Below are 23,279 nucleotides of genomic sequence, written 5' to 3'. Positions count from 1 at the left end.
AATGTGCTGTACCCTCCTGTCCCTCTGTTCCATTATTAACAAACTTCCCTTCAAAATTACTTTGTGAGGGGGCAGCTGGTTGGCTCAGTGGATTGAAAGCCAGGCCTAGAGATGGGAGGTCCTAGGTTCAAATCTGACCTCAGACACTTCTTAGCTGTGTGACCCTGGGCAAGTCACTTAATCCCCATTGCCTAGCCCTTAACTGCTCTTCTGCCTTGGAACTAATACACAGTATTGACTTTAAGACAGAAGGTAAAGGTTTTAAAAAATGACTTTGTCCTCTGGCTCTAGAAATAATTTCTGGCTTACTTTTCTCCCTATGAACTCTTGATTCTATACTGTAACTGAACTCTATACTCCAACTATTCACTGTCTTCTGGCATTTAAATATTTCTGCCTGGGAAGTGGTACTTGATTCTGATTCTAAGGCAGAAGATAAGGATTAAAAATAAAAGAAGTGGCCTTAAAGACCATATAGTTCAATACCTTCATTTTACAATTAAAGAAAATGATGCATAGAGGAACTAAGTAATCTGCTGGGTGTCACAAGATCCTCTGACTCTGTCCAACACTCTTTCCTGCATTAGGCTGCCCTCTAGATAGGTGGGTAGGAGCTGGGCTCTGGTGAACTTTAAATGCCAGGGGGGAAAAAATAGGTTTGTCTCCCCCTGCCATTCTGTGCCACAATGGCCCTGCATGGAAAGGAACCCAGTTGTAGAGCAGGATAAATAAATAATATTATGATTATGGCATTTAGAGCCAGAAGAAACCAAAGAAATCATCTAAGCTAACCTATTTGGTTTTTGCAGAGGAGGAAAACAATGCCCAGAAAGATTAGGTAACTTGCTGGAGAGTACCTAGATAGTAAGTTGTAGATGTGAGACTCAAACGCAGGACTTTTCATTAAGCCTAATGCTTTTTCTACTATACTATTATTTGGGATTAAGGGATAACATAGGTAAAGAGAGAAAGCAAGGGAAGCCAAGGAAGAGAATTCAGTCTTCTTAACCTGGCTCACCATCCACAATATGACAAGATAGCTTACAGACTCCATCTCTCATTCTTTTTTTTTTTTTTTTTTTTTTTTTTGCAGATGGTCCACCTACTTAGGTTGAACTAGTACTTTCCAGTAACTGCTCTGGGATTCAAGCTTGAAAGTACCTGGGGAAGGAGGACTTTTTGCACACAGAGGGAGCAAAGAAATTAGAAGCCAGAAGTATCACATTCTCCCTTGTTACTGGAAAGATTGGACTTTTAATAAACAATACATCTTATTGGAGACTGAACCAGTAATAAGTAATCAACAAGCAACAACAAAACAAGTAATGACCAGGGAACTTCATGAGAACTCTAGGAGGGAAAAAAAAGAACTTCCAATATTGAGGAGCTATGAATTTATTCTTTTACCTATGAAATTGATTACTGAATGTTGGCATTAATTATTAATAGTTGAGTTTTATTATGGCTCAGTAGATTGAGAGCAAAGACTAGAGACAGGAGGTCCTGGGTTCAAATCTGACCTCAGACACTTCCTAGCTGTGTGACCTGGGCTAGTCACTTAACCTCCATTGCCTAGCCCTTACTGTTCTTCTGCCTTAGGACCAATATACAGTATTGATACTAAGTTGGAAGATAAGAATTCAAAATAAACAAATAAACCATTGGAATCAAGTTGTAAAGGCTTAGATTCAAAGTAGTTTAGTATAGACCTCTTGAATCTCAGTAAGTGAACAAAGCAACCACTTGAGGCAGATAAGAAAGATGGATGAAGCATGACTCAAACAGTCATAAAATGTGTTCCTAGGACCAGGTTCCCCTGGAGTGGGGAGTGGTAAGCTAGGGACTTCCCAAAGAATGTTCTTAGGGACAATGACTAAGTCTATGCTCCTCTGTTACTATGGGCTGTGGAAGAACCCTTCCTAACAAGTCTATGTGAGGGTATTCGTCATGATGCTTTCCAAAGAATGTTTTGACTAATTCTGTATCTTCCCTGTTGCTCTGGACTTTGGAGACCCCATTAGCAAGACTACATAATTATGGACTAATAGTCTTAGTTTAGTTTGTATCACTGGACCTTATATAACCACCAAACTGTATAAAAAGCTGCTCTAATTGTATGGTGTGTCTCTGGATCCTGCAAGACCATTGACCTCTACTAGCCTTGCCAATAAACAAATTATGTTCAGACTTTTGTGTCTGTTTTCCTTTATTGCAGATTTATCTCATCATATGAATTCTCTTGGCTTGAGCCCATAATTCTCTAGACTCTATACATATCTTTTGGAAGGATATTTCTATAGCAGCTGTCCTTGTTATAGCGTCTTAGTAAATCTCCCTTTTTAAAAGCTAAGCCTGACTTGATAACAAATGGTGAGAGTATTAGATGAGTGGTAGTGAATGACAGTACTAGAAAACTCCCAATTCCTTAGAGTTATTCCTAGAACTCTGAAGAAAGAAAAAATAGTCATTCTCTGGGGAGACAAACTACCATTTCTAGCAAGAGTGGTGATGGAAGACTGGCTACAAAGTATAAAAAAGTAAACAAAATTTTTTAGAAATCTAAGCACTGGAGAAAAGTTTGCAAAGTTTGGGGTTATTTAAATGTATTCAAGACATTTTCCTTGATTTGTGTTTATTCATAATGATAATTCTTAAAGAAGCACTCTCTCCATTTTTAATATTGCTGAATGCCAAATGATTGAGTAGTGAAATGAACTAACATGTATAAACCATTTAATGATGTCCATTAAATCTGTATTAGTTATTCCTACCTCTATTACTGTCACTAGTGGTGAATTCACAAACAGTGAATCAGAGCATATTAGAAATAGCATGCTTGTGTCTTAGACTTTTTATGAAGATCCTAAACTAGTAGAAATCAAACTGTTATGAGGAGTTAATGAATATTTTCATAAAGTATATGAATGGAAAGGAATAAGCTAAAACCCCATAATTTCTTTGCACTACCTTATGCTGTTATATTAAATTTGATTCATTTATATACTGCTCATACATATACATAATTTATTTATTGTACAACCACTCAGATGTGCTCTTTAGGCAGTAGATTCAGCTTTCTGCATTACTGTTTGCTACCTGGAAATATTGTTTTTCTGCTCTTCTGATTTAATCATTCATGTTATAAAGGGATTTGATATTTGGAAAAAGAAAATTGCTATGGAAGAGAACAAAGGGTGGATGACTAAAGTAATAATACTACAGATAAATGCTTACCATCATGAGTGCATGAATAGTCACTTATTCTTGGTCAATGTATACATAGTGAAGAATGTAAACTTTATCAAGTTTTACAGTTTGAGCAATTCAGAAGAGAATAGTTGATTAATAAGGAATATCAGGGACTAGTAAAGGTTTGTGTTATGTATTTTCAAGCCTAGAGAGACAAAATGAGAAGCAGATAAAAGCAAGCTCTGGATTGTCTTATTGCATTTTATTCTAAATGTCTTGCCCAGTGAAGGAACAAATGCTATTAGGCATTTCACCTATGGAAGTGTATTTTTCTCTATGCATCTTCTATCCCTCCCCACTGACACACCACTCACAAGCTAAGAATGTGCTTTGGATCTGAAGTCTTTAGGTTCCTGGTTCATCTCCAGATCAAGGAGGTAGGTCTATACTAGACAATGCAGACTCAGTATACTGACTGAATTTGAAATCTTTATATAACCCTATAACTTCCCACACCTGCCAACAGTCATGTCAATTTAGACACACACTCAATCCAGACCTATCCTTTCCAGGATGGAACAGTGAGGTTCACTTTTACTTGGGTAGTCAGCCCATTGTGTTCACACTATCTACTCCATGAGGCCACTTTCTAAGGTTTTCCCCAAAGACTTTTTCCCATGCTATGATTTTGTCCTCCAAATGAGCAAAGCAACTAACACAAGCCAAATGAAAACATAGTTCAAATTTCATACTTTGGGAAATTACAGATTTTCATTAGTCCCAGTTTGCAAATATGCTTTTTCAGCATTTCCTCTAGCACTTTTGTATCAGGAAAACACACACAAGACCACATGCTATCTGGACAACTGATAACATTATCTTTCCTTCACCAGTTGGACCTTTGGATACCCTACTAAAAGAAACTTTACCTAATGCTATGATTTTTGGGGGTGGGTGGGAATTCTTCCAAGCCTAGATGGTATGAATTGCTGTCTGGATCCAAAGAGTAGTTTTTACAAGTTCAATGTCAATTTGGGAAGAAATTTCTGGTGGAGAACCCCAAGGATCTGTTCCTAAACCCAAGCTTACATTTTTATAACTGTATAAAGGCCTAAATGGTATACTTATCAAATTTGAAGATGGCATAAATCTCGCTAAAATATCAGATGACAGAAGCAGGAACCAAAAGGATTTCAGTAAGTCTAGAATATTGACTCTTCAACCAGATGGCTAATCACCTTCTAATTCAATCAAGTTTGACTTTAGAAATTCTTCACAACTGATAAAGGAATAACAAAGTGTGAAAACTTTTTTTGTACTTCATTTAAAACCCTAACTCCTTCTTTCCCTTAACTGCCCCTTACCTTTCTAATCTCATCAATTGGACTGGAAATCAGGAGGTATACTTCACTCCATTCATCCCATTCCTTTACTGATGTGAAGAACAGTGTCACTCAAATATCTTCTGTGCAAGAATCAATTTAGGGCAGAGGAAAGGTGATTAGTTAAAACTCAAGATTGTTAAAGATATTGCTTTTTTCTATTTGAGGAAACCTGTCAGGAAAAAAAAAAATCTCTTGAGATCTAGAGAAAAGGTAGGAGCCTAAAAATGCTCAGTGAATCAGGACACTTTGCCCTGAAAGAAACTGCCAACTAAAAGAACTTGAATAAGATAGTTCCTATTGTTCCTATTCCTAGGAATTTCTATTGTACAGATTGGAATTGAGTTACATAAACCATCCATTGAGCTAGTGCCTCAGTACATGTGTCTGAGGCAGACACTGAAATTGTATAATGAGCTGGGCCATAATGAGAAAGAAAACAATAGGAGAAAGGCACACCAAAGAGTCTTCATTAAACACCTATTAAATATGAGGCACTGTTCTAAGGGCTAGATACACAAAAAATGGCAAAAAAAAACAACCAGTCCCCATTCTTAAGGAACTCACAGTATAAAGGAGGAGAAAGCATGCAAACAACTATATACAAACGAGATATAGCTATTATAAGGTTGAAAGTTACTGGTAACAGGGAATGGAGGAGGTAAAAGGGAGGAATATCCTCTGTGGCTGAAGAGGCTGTCTTTGAAATTCCCTCACACTCCACCAACAAGAGAGGTACCCCTGGGTAAGGTTAGGATACGGATGACAAGACCAGTGTCTTTGAGAGAACTAGGGACTAGTGGAGATTACTTAGCAAGGCTTGACTAGTAGTTGAACTCCAGGAGTTCCCCTTATCTGGCACACAGACTGTTACTGTTGGCTCTCATTGTTTTGCCTAGGTTTATGGCTAGCTTAGCCACCAGCCTCTTGTTCTTTCTTTTCCCTTCAATATGAATATGACTGCAATTTTCTATTTCTCAAATAGATTAAAAATTGTAGTAAATCAAGAAAGGGGTTAGGTTTGAGGGAAGAGGAGACCCTACTGGGTTTCTTGTTTTTCTTCAGCTGAGACAAGATGGCTCAGCTTTAACTTATCTATCCTCTTCTTAGCTAATCAATGTCTCTATCCTACCTTAACAAGTGGCCAGTGTCCTTCTTGGGAAGGTCAAGGGATAGAAAGGATCTTCAGGGTAACCCCTGAAGTTAAAGGATTAGTCCCTTCTCAGTAGCTGTTGTTGTTTGTTCTTCCTCTAATGGATGCTCTCAAACATACAGGAACCTTCTTTTTCTTCAGGGTAAGGGAATTGGAGATAAGGCTTTTCCACAGATTGGGATCTAAAGCTCCATGTCTTTGTTCCCCACTCAACAGAGTTCAGAAGGCAAAGACCTTTCAGTTAGCAGTTTCTCCCACAGTCCTCTTCTCTCACTCCAACTGTCACTCCCCCTCCCATCATGTTCCAACCTATGTTTGCTCCATCTCAGTGGGAAGAAATGCAAAAGCTTGATGGAAGAAGCAAAGTAATAAAGGCCTGCACCAGGGTAGTAGCAATGTCAGAGGAGAGAAGGGAGCACATACAAGAGATGCTATAAAGCTAAAATCAATGCGACTTGGCAGCTGATTGAATATGGGGAGATGGAAAAGAATGAGGAATCAAAGATGACTTTTAGACTGTAAATCTGAGCAACTGGGAAAGTTGGAAAAAAGAAGGATTTGAAATAGGTAAAAATTTTTATTCAGTTTGGTATATGTAATGTTTAATATGTCTAAGAGACATCCACTTCAAGATATATGTAATGTTTAATATGTCTAAGAGACATCCACTTCAAGATATCCAATAGGAAAACATTAGGAAATCAGGCAATATTGTTGAGAATACAAAGCATCTCTCTAAAACAGAAACTGATATGAAAACAAATATCTTTCCCTTCATTCTGTTTGGGTGGAAATTATAAAACACCACAATTTTTTATCTCTCTATCTTGATGAAATTAAAAGTTTCACAGTCATACATGGGCCCAATTAAACAATTAACATTTATTAAACATATTGTAAGAATTAAAATTTAGGTTTTATGCTAAATATGAGAATTCTAAAGTAATATTGTGGTCACCAATTTAAAAATATTACATTTTAAGTCAAAATTACTTTTAGCAGCTTTATTTACAAAGAGATGGAAAGAGTAAAAGTGGAAAAAGATAAAGATAAAAGATAAAGAGACAGAAAGTACTGCCTAGCTACAAAATACCCTAAGTTTAATCCCAATGTCTCCAGACTGCAAATGTGAATCCAAAAGCAAATCTCACCAGAATCTAAAGTTCTAATTAGGAAGCTGAAGTCCGAAGAGCCAGGAGACACTGAAGAATCCACCTAGAACCTTCCATGCACACAAGGCTAAGACTGCCAAGAATCTCACCAGAACTCACACTGAAGGGAGTGTCTCATTGAAGCACCAAAGAGCAGAGAGGTCTCTTCACTGAAGAACCAAGGAAGGAATCACTCCACTCACCACCACAAAGCAATGCAGGATCCAGGGAAAAGGTCTCCTCCAAGTCAGAAAATGAATCTCCAGAACCCATCTCTCCAAACACCAGGAAGGGAATCAATCTCTGGAACCAATCTCTCCAGAAGCCAGGAAAGGAAAGCAACTAGACCTTACTGGTCTTTTCCTTTTATGCTCCTATTTTCTATGTCACTTCCTCTCATTCCCCCTTCTTCACAGAAAACAATATCAGTCTTTCAATTTGCCTAGCAGTGCTGGGGGTGGGGTAGACAAGGGGCAATAGCCTTTAGAGGTGTGAGCTTACTCTAGTAAGTGACTTATGAATTCTCTTACTTAGTGTTAAGTAGGGGTGTTTTGAGTTCTTGATTTGTTTAGCTAAAAATAGACAAGGGGAGAGTTAATCCTATCTTCACAATATGCTCTGTGCCAGCACATAAGTGCTGGCTCTTTTTACAGGCTGGGTCAGCTTGCCCCTCTTTGGGTAACTGGGTGGTCCTCTGCTTCTGGGGCTGTTATATTGGTACTAAACTTAGGCCAGACACCCAGTCTGTTTTAGCCCTACTCCAGTTCAGAATGCTTGAGATCAGAGAGCTCAACCAGCTTCAGATTCTTCATTATCCATGATTATAGTGATACTCTACCACACCCAATCATATATTCTGAAGATCCAAAATTGCAGATCAACCAAAAGACAATAGAGAAATTTAAAAAACATAAATGATAGCATCTAAGGACACATGACTAGAAAAGGAGGTAAGTTATTCATGTAGTGAGATCAAGAGTTTATCCAGTGCTATACTGGAATACACAAAAATGCTAAATCCTGAATTAAATCAGGAAACATCTTGGATGGGTCCCTACTGGTGGATTTAAGGAAGAACATGGATAAGAGTTGCCCAGAATGAAAAGGCATGACTGAATGTCAATCTGTGCTGAATGCCAATAAGAGTGAATTAATGGTTCCACTGCAAAAATGAGGCAGAGTTTATGTGCTTTCTTCCTTAGCTGATGGACAATAGGAATTTTCTGGGAAGACCACTGTCCACAAATGACTATTTACTAGTGGCACTAGAGAACTCTAGGGTTATAGCTTCTTAGCTGTTGCAACTGCAGCAGCTAACTAATTAAAATAAAAGATTCATACATTCAGCTGTGACTAATCTAATTTATAAGAATATCAATAATTAAAAAGTCAACTTACATTCCATGGTATAATAGTGTATATATGATCAGCTAGTAGGTCATTAATGCATATTAATTAGATTTGTTTTGCTATAGGCTACACTTTTTCATTTTATTAATTCCTGTCTAAAAATTTTTAGGATGAGCAAGGTTTAAATTCTTTCATTTGCTTTTTTGATTATAGATTACTGTCAGTCTGCTTTACTGAAGGTATTCACTGAAAATGACTAGCAGCACTTAGTACAGAGAAAATGACAAATTTATTAGCTTATTATTAGAAGACTACATTAGTGATTTGTTTTTCAAAAAGTATGAAGGGAGATGTTTTAAATTAAATTATTGAAATTAAATTATAATTTATAGCAATTCTTTTTCATAGAGCAAAGAACTAGAAACTAAGGAAGTGCCAGTTAGCTGGACAATGACTGAACAAGTTGTGGTATAGAAATATGATATAATATTATCACACTATAAGAAATGAAAAAAGAGATTGTTTTCAGAAAAACCTGAGACTTGTATCAACTGAGAGACAGGGAAGTAAATAGAACTAGGAAAATAATGTCTACAATAACAACATTAAGAAAAATAGCAACTTTGCTGAAGTATGCTACCCATTTACCAATGGAGAGGTGATGGACCCAGGATAGTATAAGGATGATATTTGAAAATAAGTATTGTTTCATTAATTTAGAGATAAGAAGTAGAGAAGCTGGCATGAGAAAGAATTGGTGTTTGAAATAGAGCTGAGAGAGTGTGTCAATTTCAAATGTTGACAGTTATAAAACTGTTTTTCTGTGGAGTGGGAGTTGGTCTCCTGAAGTTGGCAGAGTTACACACACAGAGACTCTCTCAGGGCTGGAGGAGATAACATCTTCAGCTCTCTCTCTGTCTGAGGGAAAGACATGAAGGAGCTTAGTGTTTTCTTTTTCCAACTTGTGAAACACTGTTGACTATCTATTGTGGTTTTTATAGATTGATTTAACTCTGAGAAGACCAAAGAAAGACCTAGTCTTTTGTTTGGATTCTGAATCTGTTAAGGCTCAGAATCCTAATGTGATTCTTATTGAGATTCAGCCAGCTAACCTTTGTTATTTTATAACTGTAAGGCAAAGTTAAGAATTATAAGGATAATAGTGGTAGCTTTACTTAGAATAGTGCAAATTTGGGTTAGTCAGATCAGGGAGGATTAGTGTAGCCTATGAAACACAGGAGAAGCAATTCCTTGTGGAAACAGAGAGTTTATTTGGGTGGATTTAGAATCCCTTAGAATTAGAAATCCTTTTTTGTCCTTATATATTTCAATAAATATTTTATGTTTTCATAATAAGAGTCTCTTTAGCATCTTTGCACCTGGCCCTGAAGGTAAATTCACATTTGAGCTTCACTTTACTTTATCACTGAAGATACTTTTGATTACATTTATCAAAAGTATCTAAACAGTTTTGAACTTGTATTGGCATAGTTTTCTCATTTATTTTTGTAACTCCCCATTATTATTTTTATAATAGACTTTTTTAAATATATCATTGTGTATATTTTACAAATGCTTTGTTTTCCTTTTTTCCAATGGGAGGAGTGCATTATGAAAGATAAACAAGGAAAAAACAAGAAAAGAGAGTTGTCATGACTTCTAGAGGAAAGACCTGTATCATAGGCATACAGTAGGAAAGCTTTAAAAATTACATGTTAAATTTATTATATATTTTAAAAGCAAGCTTTCCATAATAGACATCTGCAGTTTTCTGTACCATTCTCTTTATCTTCTATTATGTAGATGGAAATGCCAATTTCATTTATTAGTTAGGATCTGAATTTTAAAAAGAAATTTTTATAAAATAAGATAAATTCAGGTTTTGCAATTCTGTATATTAACACCCTTTAACTTGGGAGTGTTCAACTATTTTTTTTGTGTCATGGACCTCTCTAGCAGACTGGTGAAGCCCATGGACCTCTTCTCAAAATAATGTTATTAAGTATATAAGATAAAATGCATATGATTACAAAAGAAATGTTATACTGAAATATAGTGATCAAAATATTAAAAGAAAAAAGTTCAATAGGTTAATAACTTTTCCATTTCAATTGCTTTCATGATGTAATAAATCTGCAGTTTTTATATTGGTTAAAAAAGGGATGGTAATATGTTAACATTGAAGTATTTTACAATTCAAGCAACTGCAAAATGTTAAACTCATCTTTTTTATAATTTTACTTTTGTGTATCTGAAATATTGCTGAAACATACACATATAATATTTCATATTTCTATGTTCAATATACTTTCTGTGAAGAAAAGTATTTTAATAGAATAGAGCCTTTTATATTCGCTGTCAATTAAGAATTTAGAGCATTGTACCTGAACCTGAGTTATATGCCTTTATAATGATACCATCTTACATTCCTATGATGTTTTTGTAGTTTTCAAAGTATCTTCTCACATCCATTTTCTCAATGCCTTGATCTTCATTTGCTTATTTTCAAGCTTGGGGGTAGTCTCTGGCTGGAGCTCAGACAACAGTGAAGATGGTCACAAAGAAGTATGACTTATTCCATTCCTCAGGAAATGGGAAGGCAGCTTCTCCCCCCATCTTCCCTTCCCAACTGATAAGTTAAAAGTGAGGCCATGGAAACAAGGACCCTGTAGTAGTAGCGTGGGACAGTAAATGAGACACACAAGGACAGCCATCTATTGATCTCAGCTCAGATAACCCTTGTTAAAATCACAGTATGCTGAGCCATCACCAGGAATGTTACAGAAATCCAAGCATCTAATCAAGATAACATAGTAGGAAAATGAAGACTTAAGTAACCTGCCCCCAAGCAGGCCACAGCCCTGAAGGGTTCTCAATAAAGGAGAGACCTTGCTGAAAGATGAAGACTTAAATTGTTTTACAGTGTACTCTTCTTTTATAGAGGATCTACAGTTGCCATTTGGGGCAGCTTGGGGCTAACTGGGATTCTATAGTCATAGTCTGATGGAATTCAGGGCTTATCGATTATCGGGATGGACAGTAGAGGCAGGAGTCTGGCCTCAACATCTCAGCATATCTGATTTGGATATCTGGTTGGGCATTATCTGGAATGCATTCAACTGGTCTTCTGTAATGGAGCCATGGGTCTTAGCTGCTGAACTTAGCAGGGCTGTGGTATAATCACACTCTACATTATTCTATGTTATATATCCACAGTTACGTCCATGTTATATTTAAATATCCATAGTTAACAGCCAACCCTTCTCATAGCTCTGGATTTATGTATAAATCCAAGGTGAGTTCCCATTTGAACTCAGTTTTTCATTTCCCAGAATTTAACTCCTGTAACTTGGCAATAAGAAGAGAGAACTCTTTCTGACCAGTCTATTCTAGCCAAAGGAATTTTCACTGAAAACATGTCTGACTCTGTTGACTTTAGATAGAAGAAATTGTGCTTTAAAATTGCTTTGCTCTCCCTTTTTTCCCTGTCTCAACCTTTCTTACTCAGGTTTTTACAGTATCTTTAAGTACAGGGTCCCTGCAGCAATTAAGTTCAAGCTGGTTCCACCTGTTGCTTTTTTATGGACAATCAGCAGAGAATGGAATAGAAAGAATTTTGCCTACTTCACTCCTTGTTTCTTTATTGCCAGTTAGTTGGTGAGAGTCAAGACTTTATTAATGACAATGCCAACCTTTTCAGGTACAATGCAGTAGAGGGGAGGAAGAAGGTATGTTTGGGCCAGTGTTGACCTCTAGTGGTCTCAAAGAATTAATGCACCCTCCCAAGAGTCCACCTCTACCAAGCAATGATTTGGTCTATGGAAGTAGAGTGAACACAAACAAGCATGTTGGAGTTGGAATGGACTTTTAGAAACCATTGAGCCAAGCTCCTTCATTTTTCAATTGAGAAAGCCCAGAGAGGTAAGCAAAACACCCAAGATCACACAGGTATTAAGCAGCAGAGGACAGATTTAGTCTGACATATTCTGACTTCAGATCCAATGTTTTTTTTTTCCATCCTAGTTACACTACTTTTGCATGAAAAACTCTGTTAGCAATTAACTTACTCTATTTAAAATTCTTTTCCAATCATGGATGGCTCTAATTACTAGTAAGTTCATTCTTATATTGGCCCCAAATCTGCATTCTTTTAACTTCAAACCATTGGTCTCAATCCTTTCTACAGTGAACAACAATTATTTGTATTGCTGCTATTCATAATAGCAGATGAAGTTTTACAGAATGCTTTATACATATTCTCTCATTTAATATTTAGAATTGTCCCCATGAGGTACATAATAAAGGCAAATATTATTGTCTCCGTTTTGCAAATAAGGAAACTCAGTCTGAAAGAAGCTAAGAGGACTTACCTGTGATTACATGGATAGTAAATAGAAGGTAAAATGCAAGTCCAGGGCTTTTGCATTTCCAAGGACAGCACCTTTACTACATCTTCTTTTAACAATAGGTCATCATAAACAGGTTTTAGGATTCCAGACCCATGGCATGCTATAGAAAACAAAAATAAAGTAAAGGCTCTAACAAGTCAATATGTAATCTAAAATAGCTGAAAGGAAAGAATACAGATAGGAAAACATGTAATTGCTCAGAGAAAGCACAACTATATTGCACGGAAAAGATAAAAACAGGACATTCTGACATGTAATCTGTAAATTGGTAGCCTGAGACAGAAGAAAATTACAATTATTTAAATACATAAAAATGAATAAAAGTCACTTTAATGACCCACATTTTTATAGGCAAGTACCACCTGAGTTCAAATCCAATTTCAGACACTTACTAGATGTGACAAATCATTTAATCTCTGTCAGCTTCAGTTTCTCCATCTGTAAAATGATATAATAATACCTACCAACATTATGAAGAATAAATGAGATGTTTATAAAAGTGCTTTACAAAACTTAAAAAGCACTATCTAAATGCTTCCATTATTATTATGATTATTAACACACAAGCTGAGGACAATTGAATAAAGAATTCTCCTAGCTATACAGATCTTCTATTGCTTCAAGGGCTATTTTTAGAGGAAAATAATGGAAATTCAATATCCCTGTCCAGTCTGCATTCCATCTCAACAAGTAGTACCAAAAGCAAATATAATAAAGAACAAGTCTTTCCAAGTCTTTCTTATTTCTTGGTGCCTTCTCTCTAAGACTATACTCAATTTATCGTATATGTGTGTGTATGTAAATGCAAGTGTGTATACACATATTTATGTACATAAAAATAAATATATTATGTATGTAAATATGTGTATACATGTAAATATGTATATATAGGAAAATTTCTCTATTTAACTGTAAGTTCTTTGAGATTAATAACTGGGTTTTGCCTTTTTTTTGTATCCCCAGGACTTAGACCTTTACTGAGGGGTGGCTGCTGTACATGCAATAATTTTTTAGAGTCATGAGTGAGAGTTGGATGACAGGTGCACACCAAAGGTGAGTAAGCAACCCTGAAAAGGACTTAGCAAGGCCTCTCATCAGAGATGCTATCCTCCTTGAACATCCCAATGTGTGTATACAGATAGATACAATTATATGTTGTATGTGTATGTCCCTTAAATTCTCTATAGCCCTGTTTCCAGATCTTTAAAACTGGAACAAAAATTTAGACTTACTTATATTTTAAAGTCTACAGAGTTGCTCAAAGGAATAATAAAGTGTAGGAATTTCATAGGAACTGGAACAACCTACAGGAAGTGATGTAGAGCAGAATCAGGTGAACATTGTACACAGAGACTGATACACTGTGGTACAATCGAATGTAATGGACTTCTCCATTAGTGGCAATGCAGTGATCCTGAATAACTTGGAGGGAACTATGAGAAAAAATACTATCCACATTTAGAGGAAAAACTGTGGGAGTAGAAGCACATAAGAAAAACAACTGCTTAATTACATGGGTAGAAGGGAAATGGCTGGGGATGGAGACTCTAAATGAATATCCTAATGCAAACACCAATAACATGGAAATAGGTTCTGATCAAGGACACATGTAATACCCAGTGAATTTGCAGTGGGCTATGGGAAGGGATAAGAAAGGGAGGATTAAATATGATTCTTATAACCAAGGAATAATGTTCTAAACTGACTAAATAAAAATTAAAAATAAAAAAATAAAATCTACAGAGTTTGTTCTCATGAATTTTCCCACTGTATCATCACAAAAATACTGTGAAAGCATTAGTATAGCTATTATTAACCCCATTTTATGGATCAAAAAAATAGGGTAAAGGTAAGAGACTTGCACCTATCGTGGGAGTTATATTCCAGAGACCACCCACTGATAGGTGAAAATCTATAAAATAGCAGCATTATATTTATTTTATTATTTATATCTTTTTAAAGGCTTTATAAACCCTTCCCACTCTCCTATAAACCTTTTTCACACTCTTATTAGCCTACAGCCACTGAGCCAATCAGTGCCCAGGATACAGAACACAGCGCTGTGGTTGGTCAGCTTTCATTCCATCAACCAATAGTGTGCTGCCATAAGTGTGACTCCTTTACACAAAATTAGATACTTTTTTAAACCAGCGATACAGTGAAGCAGTGATAAGTGAACTGTAACATAGTGAGGGAGAACTGTATTTGCATACAGTCAAACAGAAGGGAATAGCAAAGTCAGGTTTTCTGATTGACTTCTAGGAGTTCAAGACACTGTTTCCCCAATAACTGATTTACTAAAATGAAATAAAAGATAAAAAAAAAATTAGGGTTGGGCATGGGGGGAGAATAGTAGGAAAAAGAGATTTTATATAAATGCAACCCATCATTATACAAATTGAATAATATATGTATACATATAGAAATACTCTCTATAAATACAACATATCAAAGAGCTAGGTTAATACTAAAAGAAATTTCTATTGATTTAAATTTAAAAATGCACTAAACCTAAAACTCTCCTCTGGGGAAATGAGTTATCAACAAAATGTATTCATATGAGATATATAAGACCAATGGAAAAAAACTGGCCTCAGATGTCTAGGAAACATATTTATTAGATTTTAAACTGTGGGATAAAAGACCTATTAGTCTTTTGTATTTTAAGATGGTGCTGTTGGCAGTTATTTCCCTTGTGGTCAAATGCAACTGAAAGACCAATCCATAGTTAGGAATTCATTATAGGCAGATTTTGAAAGCAGCTACTTCCTGAGGTCTTGGCACTGTCTATACAAGGGCTTCTTAGCTTTATAGTCAATGTCACTCCTTTATTTAAGCTAAACCTCTCCATCTTGGATTTCTCCCCACTAAGCAGTCTGTCTTTGTCTGTCGTTTCCGGATCATTGACATATTGATGTACCTTTCATTGTTTTAGGTTGGATTTCACAGAGTCCTTGAAATGTCCCTTTCTGCTCATCTAATAAAGTATTGTTTTCCATCAGTTCCACAATCTGTAACTTCCTGAAGAGTAGTGCATTTCATATACTCACATGAAGAGTATAATAAAGGATGATTATGGTAATTATTCCATGCCTATTGCATGACTAAACCCCCAAGCCCACAATTAAAGTTTCTGTGTCACCCTCTTACATTTAGTGTAGTGTGTAGATATCACTCTTTAGATGGCTCAAGATGTTAATGCCAGCCCAAGTAAGTTTTGGCTTCTATGGCATATTATCTCTTTGAAAAACCTTTCACTTAAGTTTGTATTTCTCTTATTCACTGCCTAAAATAACTAGTGATCACAAAGCAGGACAATTAAATGATCCTATGGGTCATGATAAGTAGTTTTTATCTCCTTAGAATCTATAGGTTTATAATTTCTTGCTTTAGCAATATTCATTTTGTTCACTATCACAACGGGCCTGAGGAAGTATGGTAAAATGAAGAGCTCATACAGGAATGGGATTGAGGAACTATTAGCCTGATTGGCTACTATATCTTTGTTGTATCTGGGATAGCAGCTGTGGAACAGCCCCCTCTTTGTTTAAAAAATCCTCCCTGTTTCATGTTAGGAAAAAAACAAAACACTGCAGACATCTGGCTTTCTATTGCCTGCTGCACTATTTAAAATCACAGGACTGGGGTTCAGTAACTCTGTCACCATGCGTTTATTAAGTATCTGCAATGTACCAGATACAAAGAAAGGCAAAAATATAAATAAGTCTCTAACCCTCAAAAAACTTATAATCTAATGGGAGAGACAACATGCAAACAACTAAGTATAAAAAGATATATACAGGGATGTAAATAACACACAAGGAAGATACTAGTATTAAGGGGCATTAGGAAAGGCATCCTGGTGGAATTTACTTGGGACTTTAAGGAAGCCCAGGAATCTAAGAGACAGATAAGGAAGAAAAGAATTGCAGGAATAGGGAAAACCAGTAAAAAATACCCTGAGACAGGAGATGGTATATCTTTTTTTTTTTTTAAACCCTTACCTTCCGTCTTGGAGTCAATACTGTGTATTGGCTCCAAGGCAGAAGAGTGGTAAGGGCTAGGCAATGGGGGTCAAGTGACTTGCCCAGGGTCACACAGCTGGGAAGTGTCTGAGGTCATATTTGAACCTAGGACCTCCCGTCTCTAGGGCTAGCTCTCAATCCACTGAGCTACCTAGCTGCCCCGAGATCATATATCTTGCATAAAGAACAGAAAAGAGCAAGTATCACTGGACTCAGAGACCCAGGTAAGAAGACTAGTGAGATAGAAAGGGGTCAGGTTATTCTGGATCCTAGAAATGATAGGGAACCAAAGTAGTTTACTGAAAAGGAAGATGAATGGCATAGTCAGACTTGAGCTTTAAGATAGTCAATTTGATAGATGAATGGAGGATGGAGTAGAATGATGAGAAACTTGAGACCAGCATTCACATCTAGATCTATTTACTAAGTCACTTAACCTGCTAACTCTCTTTTCACATCTACTAAATAAAAGGTTTAGATCTTTTAAGTCCTTTCCAGCTTTAATCCTATTATCCTATTGCCAATATAGCATTAAGAACCCACAGTTTTCCCATGTTCCTGACAAAACAACATTCCTGTAAACTCTTAACTGTCTCTTTAATGCGTGACTCATAGCTGCAGATACATTTAGGTATAATGGAAGGTATCTTCTCAGTATACTTCAGAGAGTCAGCACCGCCTGGTGGATAAAAACAGGAGTTGAAAACAGTGTCACCCGGATTCAAGTTCTGCCTCTCACGTCGTTTTTTCAAGACCAAGCTACTAAAATATAGATGGTTTAAATGTCCATTCAGTATTCAGGGATGTGCTGGAGCCAGCTCGAATCAACAGCCAACTGTTCCATTTGCAAACACTATTAATCAAAGTTTGATTTATTGTTTTGTTGGATTGTGTTCTCTAGACTTAAGAAAAGGATTGAAAAAATGTCAATAATACCAAATAAACTTAAAAGTGAGTTTTTTTTTTTTTGGAGAGCCTGTGGTTAAACATTTCCCAGCACTCACTTATAATAATATAATATAATAAAAAAGTTATAATAATAACTCACTTAATCCCTTTTGATTTTAGTTTTACTTTTTTCTCCCCTCTTAAAAATAAACAAACAAACAAAAAACACAAAAGAACGGACATGGGCTCATCTTTAAACGTACACACTAGAAAGCTTCATCTACTCTTCTAACCCAAGACAGTCCAGGGAACTACAACTCCCAGACGTCACCGCGCAATTGAAACTACAATTCCCAGGAGGCCACTTAGGGTCTTCTAAGCGCGCTAATTTCCCCCCACAGAGACTAAATAATATCTCCCTCTGGCCAGGAACATTACATTAGTGAACTCTTTCCCCGACTTCCTCCTGAGAGCCTGCGTCAATCAAAAGAAAGCTGATCCAAGTAGACAGGGAGAGAGAAGAGGAGATGGATACTGAGATGTGACTCGGAGGAGGCGTGGAAACTAACGAAGAAACTAGAATCTGATTCGCCGGCGACACGTTTACGTCATTTCCGTTAGGGGCGGTGCCTCCCCCAACTCGAGACCCGCGTAAATTGAAAGCGGCGATGGTGACTTGGCGCCTTCTTAGGAATCTTTGCTGAGCCAAGCTCGAGCCTAATGTCTGGCGCCCTGGCAGCTGGAGGTGAGAGACGGGGAACGAGCCACAGGGGCGGAGAGGGACTGTCCAGTCCCTGCGCCGTAGCTCACCCCGGGGCGGGGGCAAGGGCGGGAGCCAGCCCCAGGGACTTAGTCCCACTCAGGATGCCTTATTGCAGAGGCCTGGGTCCCTGAGGTTCGGGCCGCGGATAAAGAAGTATAAATGCAGATCCAAATGGCCCAGTGCCTAGAGCGTGGGACCTAGCATTTAGAAGACCTGAGCCTCGACCTAGCAAGTCACTTAACCGCAACCTGTTTTAAGGGTTGTGGGGATCTAAGGAGACAAAGCTCTTTGCAAAACTTAGCTAACTTAGAGCTAGTTATTCTTATTTATTCAGGGTGGTACCTTTCCTGAGGTGCCCTACCCTAGTATGCGAAGTCACATAGTGGGGAGAAAAGAACCCCATCAATCAAGCTATTGATTGTTGAGCCATTGGATTTTGCTGACAAGAGGAAAACAGCACGAGAACTCTAAATATAAAATTAGGTGTCAAGTACAATCTATAAGTTTATAAAATAAGCAACATATCTATTAATATGGAGTAGAATTTTTCATAATAATTAATACATACTTAATATGTAATTAATACATAATACTTAAAACTTAAATTTGCAGCTATAGGAGAGGCAATCTGGTCTCAAAACTCAGGAAGACCTGAATTCAAAGCCTGTCTCTTGACATATGCTGAATGGATGACCTGATTTTACTTCTCAGTGCACTGCAACTCCCTAAAACTTATTTAGTTGCAGAGAAAGTTTCAACCTGCAATGCTAAAGTTCTTCCTGGAAGTGTCCCCAAGGAAAGCCCTTTTAACATATTTAAAAGTTGACAGTTTTCAAAAGTCCAGAAAATAAATTGTTTTTTAAATAGCAACTAGATGTCCTTTTTTTTTAACTTTTTTGGTAAATATATTAATTTGCTATGTTTCAACTTTCTCTTTTCTGTCTCATGCAGAATAACTGGCAGAATGGGAATACAAGGTTTGCTTCAGTTTATCAAAGAGGCTTCTGAACCCATCCACATAAAGAAGTACAAAGGGCAAGTGGTAGCTGTGGATACATACTGTTGGCTTCACAAAGGAGCTTTTGCCTGTGCTGAAAAGCTAGCCAAAGGTGAACCTACTGATCAGTAAGTCTGAAGCAATTTATGTTTGTACATATTGGTTATTTCTTAATTATAAATAATGATGTCATTTTCTTTAAGTGATAAAATTGAATGGGCTTTTTCTTGAAGGCACCATACTCCTAATCACCAAAGCTTGAATTTTCATTATCATCGTCACTTCCCCCTCACTCCATGTATCCAATATGTGGTCAATTCTTATCTTTTCTTTTTTCATGGAACACAGACATTTATTAAGCATAACAAAAAATGTGGAATATATTTATATCTAAGTCCATAGAAAGTCAAGAATATTTTCCCTCAAAATAAACCCTTCCCTTCCCCAGAGATTTATATTGGTCCTCCATATTTATAGCCCCACTTAGGATTAATATCTCCCCAATTCCATACCTCCAAAAAAAAAAAGAAAAGACAAAAAATGCCCCCAAACCTAATGGTCAATAGAGTCCCTCAATTTCCATGAAAGGTAAGCCAGATTTGCTCTTTCCCACAAATCTTGTCTTTTTTTTCATCTTCATAATATCCTCATAAACTGTACTTTCTCTCCATTCACAAAGTTACAATCCTAGATCAAACCTTTCTCACCTCTCACCGGGACTATAGCTAATGCTTTCTAACTGATCTTCCCTCAAATATCTCCTCAGGTTAATCTGTTCTTTATTCAGTTGTTCAGATGATTTTTCTAAAGTGTAAGTCTAGGGGGCAGCTGGGTGGCTCAGTGGATTGAAGAGTCAGGCCTAGAGATGGGAGGTCCTAGGTTCAAATGTGGCCTCAGACACTTCCCAGCTGTGTGACCCTGGGCAAGTCACTTAACCCCCATTGCCTAGCCCTTACCACTCTTCTGCCTTGGAGCCAATACACAGTATTGACTCCAAGATGGTAAGGGCTTTATAAATAAATAAATAGATAGATAAATAAATAAATAAATAATGAAGTGTAAATCTGACCATGTCATGAAGGTCAAATAATTCCCTATTCTAAGATCAAATATAGCCCTCTAGCACTTAAAATTCTTCATAACCTGGTCCCTTCCCACTTTTCCAGTGTTCTTAGATTTGAGTCTCTTCTAAAAATTTCTTTAATTCAGCAACAAGAGCTTACTTGTAATTTCTCAACACAATAATCTATCTTCATGCCTTTGTACTGGCTATCTCCATCCCAGGAATGTTCTGCCCCCTCTTCACCTCTTCATTTCCTTGACTTCCTTCAGGATTCAGTTTAAACCACATCCTCTGCAACCCAATACCCATGTGTTAATGCCTTCCCCATTCAGATTGCCTTCCATCTATTCTATACGTTTAGGGTGTACCTTTTGACTACCCGCTAAAATGTATTCTTCTTGAGGAAGGGCCTGGTTTTGCCCTTCTTTGGGATCTCCAGTGCATAGCCTGTAGTTAGCATTTAATAAATGCTTGCTGATTGACTGCCAGAAAAGCATTATTTTCACTTCATACCAGACTTTATCATGAAACAAATGAGATGTGTAAAGAAAGAGTGTTTGTTTTACGTATGCTTTTCCAATTGAATATCCAACCATTTTTTGCAAGTTGTCTTCTTGTCAATATTAGTTGTGAGTTATCAAAATTTTAGTTTAAGTAATTTCTTTGTTGTCATTAGTGTTTCTTGCAATATAGTATTTTGTTACAAATAAAATTAGTTGTTACTTTCAATTTGGGGGAATTTTAAGAACTTGACTAATGAATTCATCAAAAGTTTAGGTCCAAACCCTCTTTTGTAATAATGAGAATCAATAAATCTATTACTAATTTCTAATCCTCATGTACATTAAAAGTTTTCAAAATCTAATTTTTATCAGACCTACTAATAAGTAACACTAGCTCCAAATTTCACCTTCTGTATGTACATAGTCTCCCATGTTCATAACTTTAGGATTATCTTTAACTCCTTCATTTCATCTCTGGAATGGTCATCAGTTCTATTCTTCACGGTCTCCAATATTGTGCAGACATTCATTGCCTATCTTACTTGTGTTACTAGTTCTTTTACTCCTCTTTTCCAATCCCTCTAGCCACAAAAATCATCTTTTCTTATGGAAATATCTAGTTCTCTGTGCAAAAATCTTAAGTATGCTCCCTGTTCCCCATTCAGTAAAGTTCAGACTAGCTTGTACAGGGCATTAAAGATTAAAGGCCTTTCATGATATGACATCATTCTCCCTTTCCAGGCTTTTCTATTAGGTTAGAGAAGGAACAAGCACTTATTAAGCACCTACTATATGCTAAATGTTTTACAAATATTAACTCAATAGCATCTATCCTGCCAATGAGGTAGGTGCTATTATCCCCATTTTACAGTTAAGAAAATTGAGGCAGACAAGGTCATTATTTGCCCAAGATCATAATAACTAATAAATAGCTGAAGCTGGATTTGAACTTGTGTCTTCCTGAAGCAGCTGGTAGCTCAGAGAATAGAACAGTGGTCCTGGAGGCAGGAAGTTTTTTTTTGCCAAGAAAATTTCATGAACAGCCATGGTCCATGGAATCACAAAGAGTTAAACATAATTTAAAAAACTGAACAAGGCAACAACTTCCTGACTTCTATAGACTCAGCTGCTTCTAATATTACTCTCCTCTGGATACTCTACACTATAGTGAGAGTGGACAATCTTACCTCTTGAAAACACACTGAACCATTATGCCCTTGTTCCCTTACTCAAGATACACCTTATGTTTGGAATGTTCTCCATCTTTGCCTGTTGAATCTACATTTTCAAAGTACTGCTTTTAGGAAATCTTCCCTGATCCCTTTTGTTTTCAAGTTTTCTACTGTGCTTAGGTAATAAAGTTATCTGTATTTTATCCCTTTATTACATTATCAAATTTATAAGAATAGGGTCTATGCCATAGCTAAATTTCTTTCTATCCATTTCACTTTTCATATGGTAAGTCCTTATTGTTTGCTAGTTTGTTGATTTCTTTTTCTGCCCACCTTTGGAGTGAAGATGGTAAGCAAAAGAAAAGATGAAGCAACAATGTGTATCGATAATCCAGAAATGTTGGTTATTTGCCAAGGAACTATAAATCATTCAAGTGCGATAATCCAGTATACATGGAATAAATTTTAAACCAAAAGAGCTTTAAATTAAACATTTAAAAGCACTTATTTCACAGCCTTTCACCTTAAGTTACATATTACTGTGGCAAGTTTGTGAGCTCTTGTCCAGGAGATTTAAGGCAAATTTTTGTTTTAATTTTTTCCGAAGGCAATCATTTAGATAGGATCATATCAGAATACAATTATAAGAAGTATGTTTAACATATATAAAAACAGATGTGACTGAAACAAGAGAATAGATTAAATGATCAATGATGATCTCATCCAGGTTGAATCTTTACTTGAAATTTTTTAATTCTTATATTAGCCCTAGTATTTCTATGGATAATAGCAGCATAAATCCAGAGCTAGAAGGAACCTTTGAGGCTATCTAGTCTAACACCCCCTGACACCCCCACCTTTTTTTATTAAACAAATAAAGACACTGAGCCTGAAAAGATTAATTAACTTTTCAAGGGTCACATAGGAATGCCAGAAACTGAATTAAAATCCAAGGTCACTGCCTGCAGAGCCAGAGCTATAGTATAGTATTCAACCATTGATGCAGGTTGTACCCCATCTGTGCTTTCTCATTCTAAGCTGTTCTTTTCTATATCCTTCTATGATGAAACTAGAGAGAATATTCTCTCTTCTAGAGACCCTCTGGGTCAGTGATGGCAAACAGTGAGGGCAGGTGAAGTGAGAAATGTCCTCAGGCACATGTGGAGAAGGGTAGGAGAGCGTCCCAGCTCCACGTCCCTCTAGCTTTCTAGTAATGAACTCTAGTGGTGCACAT

At 36.7% G+C, this 23,279-nt stretch overlaps 2 protein-coding genes and 1 long non-coding RNA gene across 9 annotated transcripts in view; 2 read left to right on the top strand and 1 right to left on the bottom strand.

Moving 5' to 3' along the window:
* The window catches only part of WDR64 (WD repeat domain 64), a 229,641-nt gene extending 228,367 nt beyond the window's left edge, over window positions 1-1,274 (top strand). For all 6 annotated transcript variants that reach the window (XM_016430227.2, XM_007481554.3, XM_007481553.3 and 3 more), the window contains one exon: window positions 1,094-1,274. The gene's annotated coding sequence lies outside the window, so the exon portion shown is untranslated. The remainder of the gene's footprint in view (window positions 1-1,093) is intronic.
* LOC103100908 (uncharacterized) overlaps window positions 1-18,132 on the bottom strand; it is a 42,961-nt gene extending 24,829 nt beyond the window's left edge. Inside the window, exons 1-2 of the long non-coding RNA XR_461794.3 lie at window positions 17,986-18,132; window positions 12,596-12,734 (exon numbers count right to left, since the gene is read on the bottom strand). This is a non-coding gene — a long non-coding RNA (uncharacterized LOC103100908). The remainder of the gene's footprint in view (window positions 1-12,595; window positions 12,735-17,985) is intronic.
* A 10-nt stretch (window positions 18,133-18,142) lies between these two features.
* The window catches only part of EXO1 (exonuclease 1), a 42,013-nt gene continuing 36,876 nt past the window's right edge, over window positions 18,143-23,279 (top strand). The window contains exons 1-2 of one of the 2 annotated variants that reach the window (XM_001368483.5): window positions 18,143-18,292; window positions 19,262-19,435. In XM_001368483.5, coding sequence (XP_001368520.1) covers window positions 19,275-19,435 — 161 coding nt within the window. In that variant the 5' untranslated portion in view covers window positions 18,143-18,292; window positions 19,262-19,274. Of the gene's footprint in view, window positions 18,293-19,261; window positions 19,436-23,279 lie in introns of those variants that run through there. The other variant, XM_016430229.2, reaches the window with a different exon arrangement.

The sequence above is a fragment of the Monodelphis domestica genome, chromosome 2 (assembly GCF_027887165.1).
Source record: "Monodelphis domestica isolate mMonDom1 chromosome 2, mMonDom1.pri, whole genome shotgun sequence".
NCBI lineage: Eukaryota > Metazoa > Chordata > Mammalia > Didelphimorphia > Didelphidae > Monodelphis > Monodelphis domestica.
Note: the sequence above shows the minus strand (reverse complement) of the source record. Positions and strands in the feature narration are given on the sequence as shown.